Below are 16,897 nucleotides of genomic sequence, written 5' to 3' on the forward strand. Positions count from 1 at the left end.
AAAAAAAAAAGGGCTGTGTTGTGTAGCCACTACCACTAGCAGCATGTGGCCATGCCCCTCCCAACACATGATCATGCCCATTTTTTGGCACTCAGTACAACGAAGAAAATATTTCTACTTGCTCCACTGGTATTTACCCTCCACAGAAAAAATATAAATGTTTGTTTTTCCTCCCCTTGCATGGCAACACCCAGATAACAAAGTTACTTGCTTTCTTCTGCCTTACATACAGATCTAAATCAAGCCTAATGTTAACAGCCCCTTATATGAACAACAAAGTAATGGATTTGTGTCCCACGGAGGGTGGAATTCTAATAATAAAAGGAGAACTCCGGGGAACCAATAACATTTAGCTCGATAAATCCCTAATTAGACATAATGCAGATCCCCATTCTTAGGACTTATGCTATTTAGGAGCTACAATGACACTGGCTTTGGGTACCTTTTAAAGTACACTATCTTCATTAACTATTGCCAGCAGGGCTGATTGTAAGGATGCTATTGTCTTGTCCAATCAGAATTCTTTTCAGCTGTTCAATAAAACCTCTGTACATTCTACCAGTTCTGATAGCTGGGGGAGAGAGGTGACTACTGTTACACTTCCTTAAAACACCATTTTGCTGTTCTCTCCATCTACCAGTATATTCACTTTTATGTTCAGAAGCTCTGCCATCAACAGGGGACAAGGCATCATTAAGAAAATATGGGTCATCTCTAACGAGCTTAACCAGACGGCAATCTCTCTAAGGATATAAGATGTCTTATCTGTACTTTGAGCAATACAATGACAGCACCGTAACTAAAGACAGCAAGAGACCGATATGTTGAAGAAAACATTTTATTTATTTTTTTTTCCCAAAGAAAGAAAGCAATATAAAAAACAGAGTATAAAACTTGCATGTAATACAATGACATGGGCCTATATGGATACAGGGAGGGAAATAAGCATATATATATTTATATAATATGTAGGTATAATTCAGTATTAGACACATTAAAAAGGACAGATGCATTTTCAACTCATGTACATTGATATCACAAACCACACGGAAAGATAGTAGAATATTAAAATACTGCTATCCACAAGTTAGCTACAGGGGTGAAATAAGCACTTAATTCTCACAAGACAATAGCATCTCTACTATGACATAACCTTCTGTTTGTTCAAAAGAAAAATATAGCAAAAATGTAATCTACTGCTAAACAACTCACATGACGTCCTTATTTATTAGTAATACAAGCAGTGGGAGTGGTTACTATTACAAGCGAATTAAAGAGCGGGCGGTGAAAAAGTGTACTTCCCCAAAAATCTAGCTCCATACTGAAATTTTTGACAGGAAGTCAGGACAGAGAGTTATGGCAAAGTGAAATATATATGTGTTATTAGTGTTGTGTTGGCTTAGTGAGTAGGTTTTAGACCAAAACAGTCTCTTTGCATTGAAAGAGAATTACTATCAGAAGAGAAGCAACATAAACATCAGTGGTTCAAAAAGAAATCGGAAAACCTCCCTCATGTGCCCATAATCGTACTCATCTTCTTTTACTGAATGAGTGTTTGTCGCCTCAACATCTTAGGGGCAGCCATTTTGTCAGCTGAACTGATATTCTTGAAAATGCAGCAAATAAAACCTCTAGTAGCTAGGCATCACCAAGGCATTAGGCAGGTTTGTGTCTTATACCTCTCTGTGAGGTCACTATTTCCCAGTGAATGAGTAGGCTGAATATTGGTTCATTACACAAAATGACTACCTCCAGTAGGTGACTAGTACACGTTAGTCACATGGTACAATGAACACAAACTGGCTGGAACCCATAACAATCATTCAAACTCTAAATTCCACTAGAATATTGGCGGCTTGATTCTGACTGTTTGCCAGGGAGTACAAGACAGAAGAGTACATATTGTGCCGTGGTATTAAAAAAAACATATGTTTTCCCTTGAGTTTTAACAAACAAGCAGCTTGAAACCCCCCCCCTATAATGGTTAGACATAAAAAAAACCCTCAAAGGAATAGTACTAGGCCACAAAGGCTAAAGGTCTACCATATGTAATACCGGACAAGGAAAAAAACAAAAACTAAACAATACTTTTTCTGAAAAATAGTGTTTCTCCTTCAGCGCCTTTAAGCTTAGTTTGTGACTGTACAAAATTAAATACATTGTAGAAATGTTTTTATCCATTGTGCATTGTTCACAAGCTTCTGTGTGTTTTTTTTGTTTAAGTGGTCTCTAAACATGATTCACCATTTATTCCATCAAGACGCCAAGACACCTTAACAACGACTACTGTATTTTCAATAGTGTTTACTTACACTTAATTTTTTTTATTCTTTTTTTCAGATATTCATGATTTATAATGCAGCAGGCTCAAAACATACATTGCTACCAACGAAGAAGAAAAGTTAGCATAATTCTTTTATCTATTCATGTAAATAAAATGAAGAATAATTTGAATATATGTACAAGCCATAACGATTGCTGATACTCTTGGCAGGCGTGTCTGAGTCTCCTCCCCCACTAACAAGACACATCATGATTTTTTTAACCCATGAAGTTTAGTCCTGCCTTAAAACAGGTTTTGCTTTACCCATTCTATATATAGAATGAATTGCCCCATGCTGGTTACATGCAACAAAGTCCCCACGTCTGGTGGAATTGCAGACACCATGTGAAAAGTAGACATGCATTACCGTGTGCGGAAGTGTAAAGAACCCCACTTGCCACTCTGACGGAGTGAGACACAAGTGAAATTCATCCGTGCTCCATGTACATTAAATTATATGAATCATAATGGGGGGAACTTAATATTTCCAACTTTTTTTTTCCTTTTAGAAAATAAACCAAAACATCAATAAGTACAGTAATAAAATAAGTACTGCACAAGACCATTGACACTCTCTATAAGTAGTAGTTTTACAATCACTACATATATATATATATATATATTTTTTTTTACATATTAAGCTAACAGCCTACATTTTCTCATGAAGTTCCACCCACAGTATGGCTGCCCTCACCAGGTGTAAGTTCTTATTATTCAGTTTTTAGAATCACTTTATCATTTGTATGGCTAGCGTGCCTTTTATTTTAATGTATGATATTCTTTGAATTTATATATCTTTTGTTTTATTATTGTTTTTGGAATATATTTTACTACTTAGATGAGTAAAAAAATTCAGACAGTGTTTTTTTTTTTTTCCCGATCACTGCCGCTAGTCTTTTAAAAAAATGCAAAGGTGGTAAGAAGCCAAGAATCTCCCTGGAATACCTGAAAGTGTTTATAAATTATAAATAACTGCTTTGCTGGCATTATATACAATGGAGAAAGTTCCACAAGGTCTGCAAGTGGGAGCAAATTAAATTTAAAGAGATTGTAAAAAGAGTGCATATCATTAGCTATGAAATTACCTGGCACTAGTACAAAACGCTAGCTAATATTGACAGGGCACTTGTTTCAGAGGTTTGAAATAATGTTTTCATCATGAGGGCTGCAAGCAGAAAAATCAGCTGCTGGGGGGGACGCTTCTGCTGCAAGCGCTAATGATGACACATTCTCGCCATTTATTATCTCATGTATATATCTATCCAAAGATGGCATTCAACTTCGCCCTAGTATATAATCATTTTTTTTTTTACATGGGGGAAGCGCTCAAATAATTCTGCCCTGTTGGTGTACGCAACTCTTTAGTAAAAGTGGTTTATTTCTTCTCCTTCTTCCCCGATTTCTTCTTGTTTCCTCCGCCTTTTCCGTCACGTTTTCCTCCAGCATTGGTGGGTGTCAGTGTACTTCCTGGTATGTAGACATTTTGCCTGTAGTCAGGAACGTGCTGCAGGGTGAACTGTGGCCCGTAGCGGGCACTAAGGCCCATGGTTCCTGTTCCTCCCCCGAGTCCTGATGTTCCCTCAGCGGCCTCTGTAGGGTAACGCCCCCCAAAAAATGAAACAATATTATTATGATATAATAATTTAATCTATACAATTATACCTATATAGAATTTATTAATGTACACTAAAGTTATCTATATTTCTCAAGACAATGTAACCTTTGAATACTGTAATTTTGTTTTTTTAACTTTAGGATCAGGGATGGAGCTGATACACTGGGACTGAGCATCAAAGCCCGAGGGGCCTGTGGGCAGGGTGCCCCCTCCTCTGCACAGCTACACACCCCACCCCACCCCCAGCCTTGCATCTTACCTTGCTCCAGCAAGCGGGTCCCCCCACCTCTAATGGTATTTGGGAAGACAACTCATGGGCATAAGAAAGCAAATGCTCTGGCACTTTACCAAAGTCTTTGCTGACGCTCTGTGGTGCCATCTTCCTGATGTCACTTGGAAGGTGGCACCATGGATGAAGAGTAACATGCTTGCTGGCATAAGGTAATAATACTCTAGGTGCAGGGTGTGTGATGTGGGGCCCCCCGGGCACATTATAAATACGCCTATGACTGGGACTCAGCGGCCCATGCCAACTCTTATTTCACGTACGTTTTCCACTAGGCATTGATGTTCAGCTTTCCTTTTTTTTGTATACGACATTAACATTGCAGAATACTAAGAGTAAGGCTTGAAAGTGACAGTGGCTATAAGACATGTAAACCATGTGACTCCAGGCAGGGAAGTTGGTGGACGCATTGCCCCCCCCCCCCCCTTTCCCATCAGGTGCTGAGACCTTAACCCCCCCTCCTTAGCTTTCTAACTTAGCAGGAGTGAGGGGAGTGGCAACATCTTTTCCTCCTGCCAAACTGACAATGGCCCAGATTTATCAAGCCTTGGTGATTGCCAGCCAACCAGGGCCAGATCAAGCCCTAGTGGGGCCCAGGGGAACCCAAGACAGGAGGACCCCAACCCCCGCTGACCACCAGAAACCCCCGCTGCACGCGCTGCTCACCTCCCCCGGTCACAGGCAACGGGAACCGCTCTGCAACACCAGGCTGCCGAGGCAGGAGGGATCTACGCTGCCGTGGGAGGAGTACGGCTGTGCATGCGGCTTCCTCATCTCTCCTCTCGGGCAGCACAGTCGGGGACTGAGTCAAGCAATCTCCAGCCTCCGCTGCCAGCAGCATCTTTCCTGGCAGCAGCGGAGGCTGGAGATTTCTTGACTCAGTCCCCGACCGTGGAGGAGTGGGAGGAAGGCGCATGCACAGCCGCACTCCTCCACCGGCAGCGTGGATCCCTCCTGACCCGGCAACCGGAAGAAAGGCAAAAGAGCGGTGCAGAGCTCCGGCCGGGGGACCCCTTAAGACAGGGGGGTGCAGGGTACTGACCCCCTGGGCACCCCCCTCAATCCGGTTCTGCAGCCAACCAGCTCCTAACTGTCATTTTTCAAACACATCGTCTGTGACATGGCAGTTAGGAGCTGATTGGTTTATCACCGTGCTATTTATCACTCTACAAGGCTTGATAAATGGGGGCCAATGTGACATGTTTTTTTGTCACTTCAACATGTCCTGCGAGTCAAAAATTTAGTGTTTTAGGCATTGACGTAAATCATGGGGCTCTAGGTGAAGGAGGAGTATTCTAGGAAGGGTTAAATATTACTACCATTTAATATAAACATTGATATAATGGTTAATCAGAAAAAAAGTGAGAGAGAAAAGAAGAGGGAGAGAGAAGCAGAGAAAAAGAGAAAGACCTTTATTCTCACACATATTTCCCATCCTGTTAACATAGCCCTCAGCAGTGATAAAGTAGCTGTGAATTGATTTTCTGCACACGTCATTTGTGTTGCTCAGTATGACCTTGTCTCAGTGATGTAGCAGTGCGTTACCATCAGGCTCGCATGCTGCTATATTTAGTCCATAGCATAAGGTTGAATGCAAATAAAACTATGCAGTATCTCACTGTACATCCAGCACACAGGCGTCATTACAGGGGACCTAAAAATGACCCCGCCGTGCAGAATCCACACTTTTTCATTTTTAAAATTTCCGTCATTTACAGTGTTAGGATGTACTTACATATGATACCTACCTACAGCTGTATACAAACGTTTGGGCACCAAATTGCAAGTTTCATTGAATCTCTAAGTGAATATATGTTAACTCAGCGCAGTGCAGACTTGAACATGGCTTATTTCTGAACATTTTACTATTTATTTACAGAATGTAACTAATTTAAAAAAAATATCAGTAATGTATTAAGATAAGAAAGTTTGGGCACCCTTCCAGTTTAACCAGTAAAATGTAAAATGACTTGACTGACATGTTAGAACTTAAATAAAGCCAGACGAAGATAATCCAGAGTTGAGTAAACACTCTTATATTGTAATTCATTGCGGAGTTAGGAGCAATCTCGCTGATATCCCGCCAGGTTCGTAAAGTCGAAACCTATTACATAACCCCTTCTAACTTCTCAGGATGTGGTGCCAACACTCAACCACCAAGGGTTCCTCTAAGTAGGGGGAGATGTATGGAGATGTATATTAAGCTTTGTGGTTGGCAGCCAATGGCACAGCAAATACTGACCAAGTAGATAGATGAATGGTCAATTAGATATAAAAAAAATCCAATGTACCAGATCCAGTGAAACTGAAGCTGAAATGGTGCTGGATTTTCAGCAACACAATGACCCAAAATACCTTTATATCAAGCATTAAGTTCTTGCACGAGTGATAGACTAAGGTATTTCTAACAAAGTTCAGACTTGATAATTATTAAGAATCTGCACCAGATGTCTAACATACATTATATGCAGAAGACCTGGGAATATTTGCAAGCTGAAAATGGTTGCAAGAAAGAGTGTGGGAAATCCCTGAAACAAGGATAAAAAGACTAGTTCTGTCTATAAAAATAGTTTGGAAGTTGCGATTTCTGCCATGGGAGGTGTTACTAAATATGAATGGCAGGTGCCCAAGTTTCTGAAGTCTTATCTGTGAAATTCAGCAAATACATTTTCATTCTGCACAGGGCTTTAACTATAGGTTGGCTAAAATGGCACTTGCTCTGGGTAAGCGTCGAGGAAGGTTTCCGCATGGCTCAATGACCTGCAAATTTACACCCCAGAATGGTCCGCTGTTGCCCGGTGTCAGGGAAGGCCACCTGCCACTTACTATAGCCTTGTCTTTTGGTCTGAGTTCCTGTCTCAAGGCTCCATCCCAAAACTCTATGAAATTGTACCTGTAAGCTGTACTTAGATATCCAACTCGCTGCAAGTTGCGGCAACGGATTCTATGCAACTGGAGAAATCATTACTAGCTACTAGATTTTGATCCATCAGTGTTACGTCTGAGCTGATCTCCTCCATGTGTACTGCCGGAGGGGGTGCAGGGTCAGGGAGGGGTCGGAGACATCCTAATGGATCACCTCCCCATAGTTGACTAGTGGACCCTGCACTCTTGTGTTACTGCAGTGGGGCATCATTGCAGTGCATGATGGATAAAGGGATGGGGTGTGTTACGGAAAATGCACAAATACCACCACATCAGAAACATTGTTGGAGGCACAGTGTGTGAGCTAAACAATTATTCATAACAAAACAGCCCATAAATTCACTGGGAATCAATGCCTCATAGAAACTTGTGTCTCACTGATGTCAGTGATCCATAGTGAATTCATGCGCTGCATTCTCATAAATATTGGGTCCCCCACAAATCATACTGATTTCGGAGAGCAGAGCTAGTTTGTTCCCATCACCAGAGCCGTCTTATCATCCGGACTCAGCGGGCAGTTGCCAAGTGCCCCAAAAGGATAAGGGCCGTAGGCTAATGGCAGAGGATCCCCTTTTTCCAGGGTTACCAGATTTTTTGAAAATCCCGATCCAGATAGAGTTATCTGACTTCAAAGCAGTGGTCCCCACCTGAACCTGTTACTTGCTCTTCCCAGCCAGATACTGTATCTCGGGTACTGTCTGACATAGAATTTTTCTGAGGGTGTACTCCAAAAGCTGGGACTCTCCTCTTTCGGTGGACACTGGCAGCTTGTCTCTACTACAGTATGTCCAGAACCAGAGATATCAGCCTTCCAGCAGCTGATCCCTGCTCTATCTCCACACGCCTGGTATACAGTTTTATATTTTTGTCAGTGGATTGCTCTGGCTCCTGAACTCTGATCCCCAAGTCCCCAGTACCTCCTAAAAGGTGGGATTTTCTAGTTTGAAAGTTAAGAATTCTATCTCTATTGAAAGCTAAAAAATCTATTTCCAGGAACTGGAGATATCTGCAATCAAGCAAGCAAGCTGCCCCATCCGGAAAATGATGAATATTAAGCCCACTCCACTATCCATCCCTCCCCTGTGTATTAATCACCCTCTACCACCCTGGAAGTCATGTACCGGGACCCCTCATTTAGCCCAATGCCCCCTTCTACGGTTTAGTTTTCACTCTCCTGCCCGATTTCCCACCGCAGTAAAGGTGTAATTATCAGAAATTACTGCTCCAGGTCCTATATGCTGAGTGGAAGATAGAACACCCCCTACCGCTGGCGGAATATCAAAGCTGACGCTGATAGCACCCTCCTACCTCTATCTGTGGAGGATGGGTAGGGGCCCCAGACCAATGCTTTGCCCAGGGGCCTACTTTTTATCATTCCAGTTTGTTTTTTTCAGGGGAAGAAAAATATATTATAAATAAATATTTTTGTACAGGATCATGTTCAAAATATACCATTTACAAAAATAAAGACATACACGTGAAACCTACAAGTGGAGTAGACTTTAATTCCCATTCTGTGGTGCATCGCAGCAGCACATGTGATGTCACAGCTACAGCCCATTTATTTCAACAGGAACCTTATGATAAAGATCTGTTACCATCACATGTGCCAGGTGAAGTAAATACAGCAATAAAGAAGAAGGGCTCCTAATTAGCTGCCTTTCTGTTGTAGCCAATTATCATCTAATCAGTGGTTTCTAGACAGAATGGGATCACATAAATGATTAAATACACCACACTACTTTCCCATATGCTGGGGTAGAACACTGACCATTTGCGGATGCCAGGATCATTGCCTGAAGTCTCTCGGTCTCAAACTGGTTGTTTGGCCACACTCCAGCTTCCTCTGCGGGCTGTGCTCTGCAAAGACCACAATGACACAACATGATTACCGTTAAATATCAAAGGCAATTAAAAAAAGAAACCACAACAAAACTGGAACGAGCTGTTGTGTTGTCAACAGTGCAGCCGGGCATTTCCGACATTGCTCAACAATGAATAATCTCTTCTTATTTTCACTGAACTGGTTTATGCAACAAGTAAAGACGATGGGTTTGTTTTGGAAGCAAATACATTTCAGTTAATAACAGTGATTTTGGCTGCTGATACATCCAACCTGGACTGCACTCATAGTTATTATAACAAGAAAAGTCTACTTCTCCTTGTATTGTCAAAGTAATGATATTGATACATAAATTTAAAGGGAATAAATCACTACTTTAACTATTCCTGCTAAAAAATTCTATCTCTACATGGATATAGTTTAACCATTATTGCTATGAGGATAGCAAAACACAAAACGCCACGGAGGCTTTCAAGAGGGGTGTTTTCCAAATGCTTGATTTAGGAACAAAATACAGACGCAGGAATCCCAACAGGCCGTGAAATGCCGCCGCTGGAATACCGGCGCCACAATATTTTCTCCCTCTGTGGGTGTCCACAACACCCACAGAGGGAGAATATAACCTGTGTCAAGCGCAGCAAGCAACCGTCCCCGCACGGGGCTTTCTAGCGCTCGCCCCACTGCCAGCATAATGGTGGCCGGGATGCTGCAGTCGGTATATTGACAGCCGGCATCCCGGCCACCGGTAAATAGTATGTATAATTCAGTGACATGCGGTGGGGTGAGGCAGGTGAGGCAGAGCCTTTCCTGTCATACTAATGTTTAAATTGAATTTTGATTGAATAAAATATATGAAAAATACTAATAATTTGTTTGAAATATCTTTGCATTATTCTAATAATTGTTATAGCCCAAACTCTGGAGTAAAAAGTCTATGGCAGGTGAGGCAGTGCCTCACCTGTGTATCTTTTCCACACATCTCTGATCAAAACTCACTAGATTTCCAGGAGTTTATACTGCAGCACCTGTGTATAATGCCCAGATGTACCCTTTGGCTTATATATTGCATGGAAATCTGGCTCTGGGGTTAGCCAGTGCCTTCTGAGCCATTTAGCTCACCACACGTCCCATTCCTCTACTATTGTCCCATGGCTTTGTGTGAAAAGGAGCTGTGTGATTGGCTGGTGCCAGCTCTAGTGTTAAAGAAGGCAGGAGGTAGGGGTCACTAGGGGTCCTATTTATTAAACCTGCCCTGACTCCTGGCAATCATACAGAAACAGCAGTTTAAATATGATTAACACTACAGTAGGTTAAAGGCTATTAATTAGGTATATACTGAAGGAGATATCAGTGTTACTGTCTGAGCACACCACCATCCCCATACTGTGTTGTGGTTGTGTTTCGGTATCCCTCTCTTTCCTATTAAAGGAGCATCCGTAGTGCCCCTCAGACTGGAATGTTGGCATGTATGCATCTAATGAAAATACTAAATGGTATGTTTCTAAAAGTTGGGGTATCACTGTAGAGATGAGCGGGTTCGGTTTCTTTGAATCCGAACCCGCACGAACTTCACTTTTTTTTTCACGGGTCCGAGCGACTCGGATCTTCCCGCCTTGCTCGGTTAACCCGAGCGCGCCCGAACGTCATCATGACGCTGTCGGATTCTCGCGAGACTCGGATTCTATATAAGGAGCCGCGCGTCGCCGCCATTTTCACACGTGCATTGAGATTGATAGGGAGAGGACGTGGCTGGCGTCCTCTCCATTTAGATTAGATTTAGAAGAGAGAGAGAGAGAGAGATTGCTGTGATACTGTAGATTAGAAGAGAGTGCAGAGTGCAGACAGAGTTTAGTGACTGACGACCACAGTGACCAGTGACCACCAGAGACAGTGCAGTTGTTTGTTTTATTTAATATATCCGTTCTCTGCCTGAAAAAAACGATACACAGTCACACAGTGACTCAGTCTGTGTGCACTGCTCAGCCCAGTGTGCTGCACATCAATGTATTGTATATAAAGCTTATAATTGTGGGGGAGACTGGGGAGCACTGCAGGTTGTTATAGCAGGAGCCAGGAGTACATGATAAATAATATTATATTAAAATTAAACAGTGCACACTTTTGCTGCAGGAGTGCCACTGCCAGTGTGACTAGTGGTGACCAGTGCCTGACCACCAGTATATTAGTAGTATTGTATACTATCTCTTTATCAACCAGTCTATATTAGCAGCAGACACAGTACAGTGCGGTAGTTCACGGCTGTGGCTACCTCTGTGTCGGCACTCGGCAGGCAGTCCGTCCATCCATAATTGTATTATATACCACCTAACCGTGGTTTTTTTTTTCTTTCTTTATACCGTCGTCATAGTCATACTAGTTGTTACGAGTATACTACTATCTCTTTATCAACCAGTGTACAGTGCGGTAGTTCACGGCTGTGGCTACCTCTGTGTCGGAACTCGGCAGGCAGTCCGTCCATCCATAATTGTATTATAATATATACCACCTAACCGTGGTTTTTTTTTCGTTCTTTATACCGTCGTCATACTAGTTGTTACGAGTATACTACTATCTCTTTATCAACCAGTGTACAGTGCGGTAGTTCACGGCTGTGGCTACCTCTGTGTCGGAACTCGGCAGGCAGTCCGTCCATCCATAATTGTATTATAATATATACCACCTAACCGTGGTTTTTTTTTCGTTCTTTATACCGTCGTCATACTAGTTGTTACGAGTATACTACTATCTCTTTATCAACCAGTGTACAGTGCGGTAGTTCACGGCTGTGGCTACCTCTGTGTCGGCACTCGGCAGGCAGTCCGTCCAACCATAATTGTATTATATACCACCTAACCGTGGTTTTTTTTTCATTCTTTATACCGTCGTCATACTAGTTGTTACGAGTATACTACTATCTCTTTATCAACCAGTGTACAGTGCGGTAGTTCACGGCTGTGGCTACCTCTGTGTCGGCACTCGGCAGGCAGTCCGTCCAACCATAATTGTATTATATACCACCTAACCGTGGTTTTTTTTTCATTCTTTATACCGTCGTCATACTAGTTGTTACGAGTATACTACTATCTCTTTATCAACCAGTGTACAGTGCGGTAGTTCACGGCTGTGGCTACCTCTGTGTCGGCACTCGGCAGCCCGTCCATAATTGTATATACCAGTGACCTAACCGTGGTTTTTTTTTCTTTCTTTATACATACATACTAGTTACGAGTATACTATCTCTTTATCAACCAGTCTATATATTAGCAGCAGACACAGTACAGTGCGGTAGTTCACGGCTGTGGCTACCTCTGTGTCGGCACTCGGCAGCCCGTCCATAATTGTATATACCACCTAACCGTGGTTTTTTTTTCTTTCTTTATACATACATACTAGTTACGAGTATACTATCTCTTTATCAACCAGTCTATATATTAGCAGCAGACACAGTACAGTGCGGTAGTTCACGGCTGTGGCTACCTCTGTGTCGGCACTCCGCAGCCCGTCCATAATTGTATATACCAGTGACCTAACCGTGGTTTTTTTTTCTTTCTTTATACATACATACTAGTTACGAGTATACTATCTCTTTATCAACCAGTCTATATATTAGCAGCAGACACAGTACAGTGCGGTAGTTCACGGCTGTGGCTACCTCTGTGTCGGCACTCGGCAGCCCGTCCATAATTGTATATACCACCTAACCGTGGTTTTTTTTTCTTTCTTTATACATACATACTAGTTACGAGTATACTATCTCTTTATCAACCAGTCTATATATTAGCAGCAGACAAAGTACAGTGCGGTAGTTCACGGCTGTGGCTACCTCTGTGTCGGCACTCGGCAGCCCGTCCATAATTGTATATACCACCTAACCGTGGTTTTTTTTTCTTTCTTTATACATACATACTAGTTACGAGTATACTATCTCTTTATCAACCAGTCTATATATTAGCAGCAGACACAGTACAGTGCGGTAGTTCACGGCTGTGGCTACCTCTGTGTCGGCACTCCGCAGCCCGTCCATAATTGTATATACCAGTGACCTAACCGTGGTTTTTTTTTCTTTCTTTATACATACATACTAGTTACGAGTATACTATCTCTTTATCAACCAGTCTATATATTAGCAGCAGACACAGTACAGTGCGGTAGTTCACGGCTGTGGCTACCTCTGTGTCGGCACTCGGCAGCCCGTCCATAATTGTATATACCAGTGACCTAACCGTGGTTTTTTTTTCTTTCTTTATACATACATACTAGTTACGAGTATACTATCTCTTTATCAACCAGTCTATATATTAGCAGCAGACACAGTACAGTGCGGTAGTTCACGGCTGTGGCTACCTCTGTGTCGGCACTCGGCAGCCCGTCCATAATTGTATATACCAGTGACCTAACCGTGGTTTTTTTTTCTTTCTTTATACATACATACTAGTTACGAGTATACTATCTCTTTATCAACCAGTCTATATATTAGCAGCAGACACAGTACAGTGCGGTAGTTCACGGCTGTGGCTACCTCTGTGTCGGCACTCGGCAGCCCGTCCATAATTGTATACTAGTATCCAATCCATCCATCTGCATTGTTTACCTGAGGTGCCTTTTAGTTGTGCCTATTAAAATATGGAGAACAAAAATGTTGAGGTTCCAAAATTAGGGAAAGATCAAGATCCACTTCCACCTCGTGCTGAAGCTGCTGCCACTAGTCATGGCCGAGACGATGAAATGCCAGCAACGTCGTCTGCCAAGGCCGATGCCCAATGTCATAGTACAGAGCATGTCAAATCCAAAACACCAAATATCAGTAAAAAGCCTCTTTTTTTCTTTGCGTCATGTGCTGTTTGGGGAGGGTTTTTTGGAAGGGACATCCTGCGTGACACTGCAGTGCCACTCCTAGATGGGCCCGGTGTTTGTGTCGGCCACTAGGGTCGCTAATCTTACTCACACAGCTACCTCATTGCGCCTCTTTTTTTCTTTGCGTCATGTGCTGTTTGGGGAGGGTTTTTTGGAAGGGCCATCCTGCGTGACACTGCAGTGCCACTCCTAGATGGGCCCGGTGTTTGTGTCGGCCACTAGGGTCGCTAATCTTACTCACACAGCTACCTCATTGCGCCTCTTTTTTTCTTTGCGTCATGTGCTGTTTGGGGAGGGTTTTTTGGAAGGGACATCCTGCGTGACACTGCAGTGCCACTCCTAGATGGGCCCGGTGTTTGTGTCGGCCACTAGGGTCGCTTATCTTACTCACACAGCGACCTCGGTGCAAATTTTAGGACTAAAAATAATATTGTGAGGTGTGAGGTATTCAGAATAGACTGAAAATGAGTGTAAATTATGGTTTTTGAGGTTAATAATACTTTGGGATCAAAATGACCCCCAAATTCTATGATTTAAGCTGTTTTTTAGTGTTTTTGGAAAAAAACACCCGAATCCAAAACACACCCGAATCCGACAAAAATAATTCGGTGAGGTTTTGCCAAAACGCGTTCGAACCCAAAACACGGCCGCGGAACCGAACCCAAAACCAAAACACAAAACCCGAAAAATTTCAGGCGCTCATCTCTAGTATCACATGAATAAAGCCAAGTGGGATTCCTGGGCTACTGGACCCCCACACCATGCCCCCACCACTCCTCCACCAAGTACTCCCTTGCCCTTAAAACAGCAATTTCTTCATTGTCTCTACCTAAAATGAAAGTGGTCTAATGCCCCTTAGAGTATTTATTGTCTGCTGGTGTGAGGGTAGGGATTTTTGTTTCCCTTCTGCTTCTATAAACTAGAGTGACGCAATACATCACCTATAAAGTGACAGCATTGTATGCACTTGTGTTTTACATAAATCCATTCTATAACATGCTGTGAGAAGAAGCGAGCCTGTGATGCACTAATCTGCACTGACCTGACCACTCACTGCAGGCACACTGTGTATATAATTCTGCATTATTCATTATTGATACAATTCACACCAGTGTTCAAGCTGAATGTATAGTACAGGATGTGCTTCTATGTATCTGCTCTTCCAAGTGTTTTGTGTACTATAAACATTGCTATATAGTATAGTGGATTTGTTGCCATATGGTCAGCGGTCGCTTAAGTACAGACAATTCAAGCTGTATTACAGAGATTATTTGTCAATCGGAAAACCCGGAGGAAACCAGCATAAACATACAAACTCTACCCAGTGCTCCAGTCAGGAATTGAACTGATGACCTCAGTGCTGTGAGGCATATATGCTAACCACTATGCCACAGTGCTGTCCATTTATTCTGCAATTACCTAAGCAAGGGACAATGGACAGATAGAAGTCCAGCAATTTGTTCCAGTTCTTAAACTGTTTTTTTGTTTTGTTACCATTTTAATGACATATACAGTAAGTGCTTAACTCTAGAGATTCTCTTTTTTCTAAGCTTGCTCAATATGCTCAGGCTGATTGGTATTAGAAAGTAATCTTTATAGTAATATTCATTTTACTTGTTTTATTTAATAAGAGAACTAAATGGTCATAACTTGGTGATGGTGAGTTCTGAAAGGAAAGGCTCCTCGAGTGTTTAGTCATACAAGGACTGGTCTCATACCACGTCAGAATACCAACTGCAGCATCCCGATGGTGGGAATCCCAACTGGGGAAAGGTAAGTATAGTATACTTACCTTTTCCCAATGCGCCCCTAACCCTTCCTACCCGCAGCCTAAACCTAACCCCCCCTTCCAGCAGCCTAACCTTAACCTCCCTCCCCAGCAGCCTAACCCTAATTGGGGGTGCCTAACCCTGACCCCCTTCCCCACAGCCTAAACCTAACCCCCCTGGCCCGCAGCCTAACCCTACCCCTCCGCCCACAGCCTAAACCTAACCCCCATGGCCTGCAGCCTAACCCTACCCCTCCGCCCACAACCTAAACCTAACCCCCCCGTGGCTTGCCTCTCTGGCGGGCCGGCATACACTCCTTCACTATCCCGACTGTCGGTTTGTGGGTTTGTGAATCTTGTCGGGATGCCGACGCAGATCCCAGCATTGGCATTTCGACAGCCGAGATCCCGACAGCCAGGATCCTGACCGGATCCCCTTATAAGTTAGGACATGCTCGAGAAGCCATTTTGTACCAAATGTCATTAAATACAGCTCTAGATATTGCATAGAGCAGAGGTTCCCAAACTGTGTGCCGTGGCTCCCTGGGGTGCCTCGGGACACTTGCAGGGGTGCCCTGGGTTGGTGGTCCAGGACCAATTCAAATTATTCATGGTCAATATAATAGGCAAAACCAGTGCTGGTGGCTGCCAGTCATAAAATGTGGCCAAACAGAAGCAAATCTTGTCCCTCACCACATAACTGACCCTAAGGATGACATATAAACGCGATCTACTTAATGTAATATTTCTTTCTAAATTTCTCAATAAGAAAATTTTGACCTAGGGGTGCCGTGAAAAAAATTCTGATATTCTAGGGCGCCGTGATTCAAAAAAGTTTGGAAACCACTGGCATAGAGTAATCCTCAATTAATGAATATTGGTAGTGGGGCTAGAAAAAGTTGCCCTAAGTTTGTACAAAGAGAAGACACTTTTTGGCATTTACTGTATGATTGCCCTGTAATTCAGAGGTTTTTTAGAATGCTATATATAACTACTGTATATTACGGCTACTTTTTATGATCAGGGCCATATTTACTTGACTGTGGGTTCTTAGAAGTGTAGATGTTTCCCATAGCAACCAGATTCTTCTTATCATTAATCTTATACAATCTAGAAGATAATAGCTAGAATCTGGTTGGTTGCTATCGCCTACCTCCCAACTTTTGTTTCAGTAAAGGAGGGACAGTAAAGCGCGCCAGACGCGCGCGCCCGAATTTGGGGGCATGGCCTCGCAGTAAGGGAGCGTGGCCTCACGGTAAGGGACGTGACCTTGTGGCAAGCGT

At 42.8% G+C, this 16,897-nt stretch overlaps 1 protein-coding gene across 47 annotated transcripts in view; it reads right to left on the reverse strand.

The window, feature by feature from the left end:
* Positions 1-822: 822 nt before the first annotated feature.
* LOC134933410 (protocadherin gamma-C5-like) overlaps positions 823-16,897 on the reverse strand; it is a 688,451-nt gene continuing 672,376 nt past the window's right edge. For all 47 annotated transcript variants that reach the window (XM_063928604.1, XM_063928603.1, XM_063928601.1 and 44 more), the window contains exons 3-4: positions 8,921-9,009; positions 823-3,913 (exon numbers count right to left, since the gene is read on the reverse strand). In XM_063928604.1, the coding sequence (XP_063784674.1) occupies positions 3,699-3,913; positions 8,921-9,009 (304 nt within the window). In that variant the 3' untranslated portion in view covers positions 823-3,698. The remainder of the gene's footprint in view (positions 3,914-8,920; positions 9,010-16,897) is intronic.

Source organism: Pseudophryne corroboree, chromosome 6 (assembly GCF_028390025.1).
Source record: "Pseudophryne corroboree isolate aPseCor3 chromosome 6, aPseCor3.hap2, whole genome shotgun sequence".
In the NCBI taxonomy this organism is placed as follows: domain Eukaryota; kingdom Metazoa; phylum Chordata; class Amphibia; order Anura; family Myobatrachidae; genus Pseudophryne; species Pseudophryne corroboree.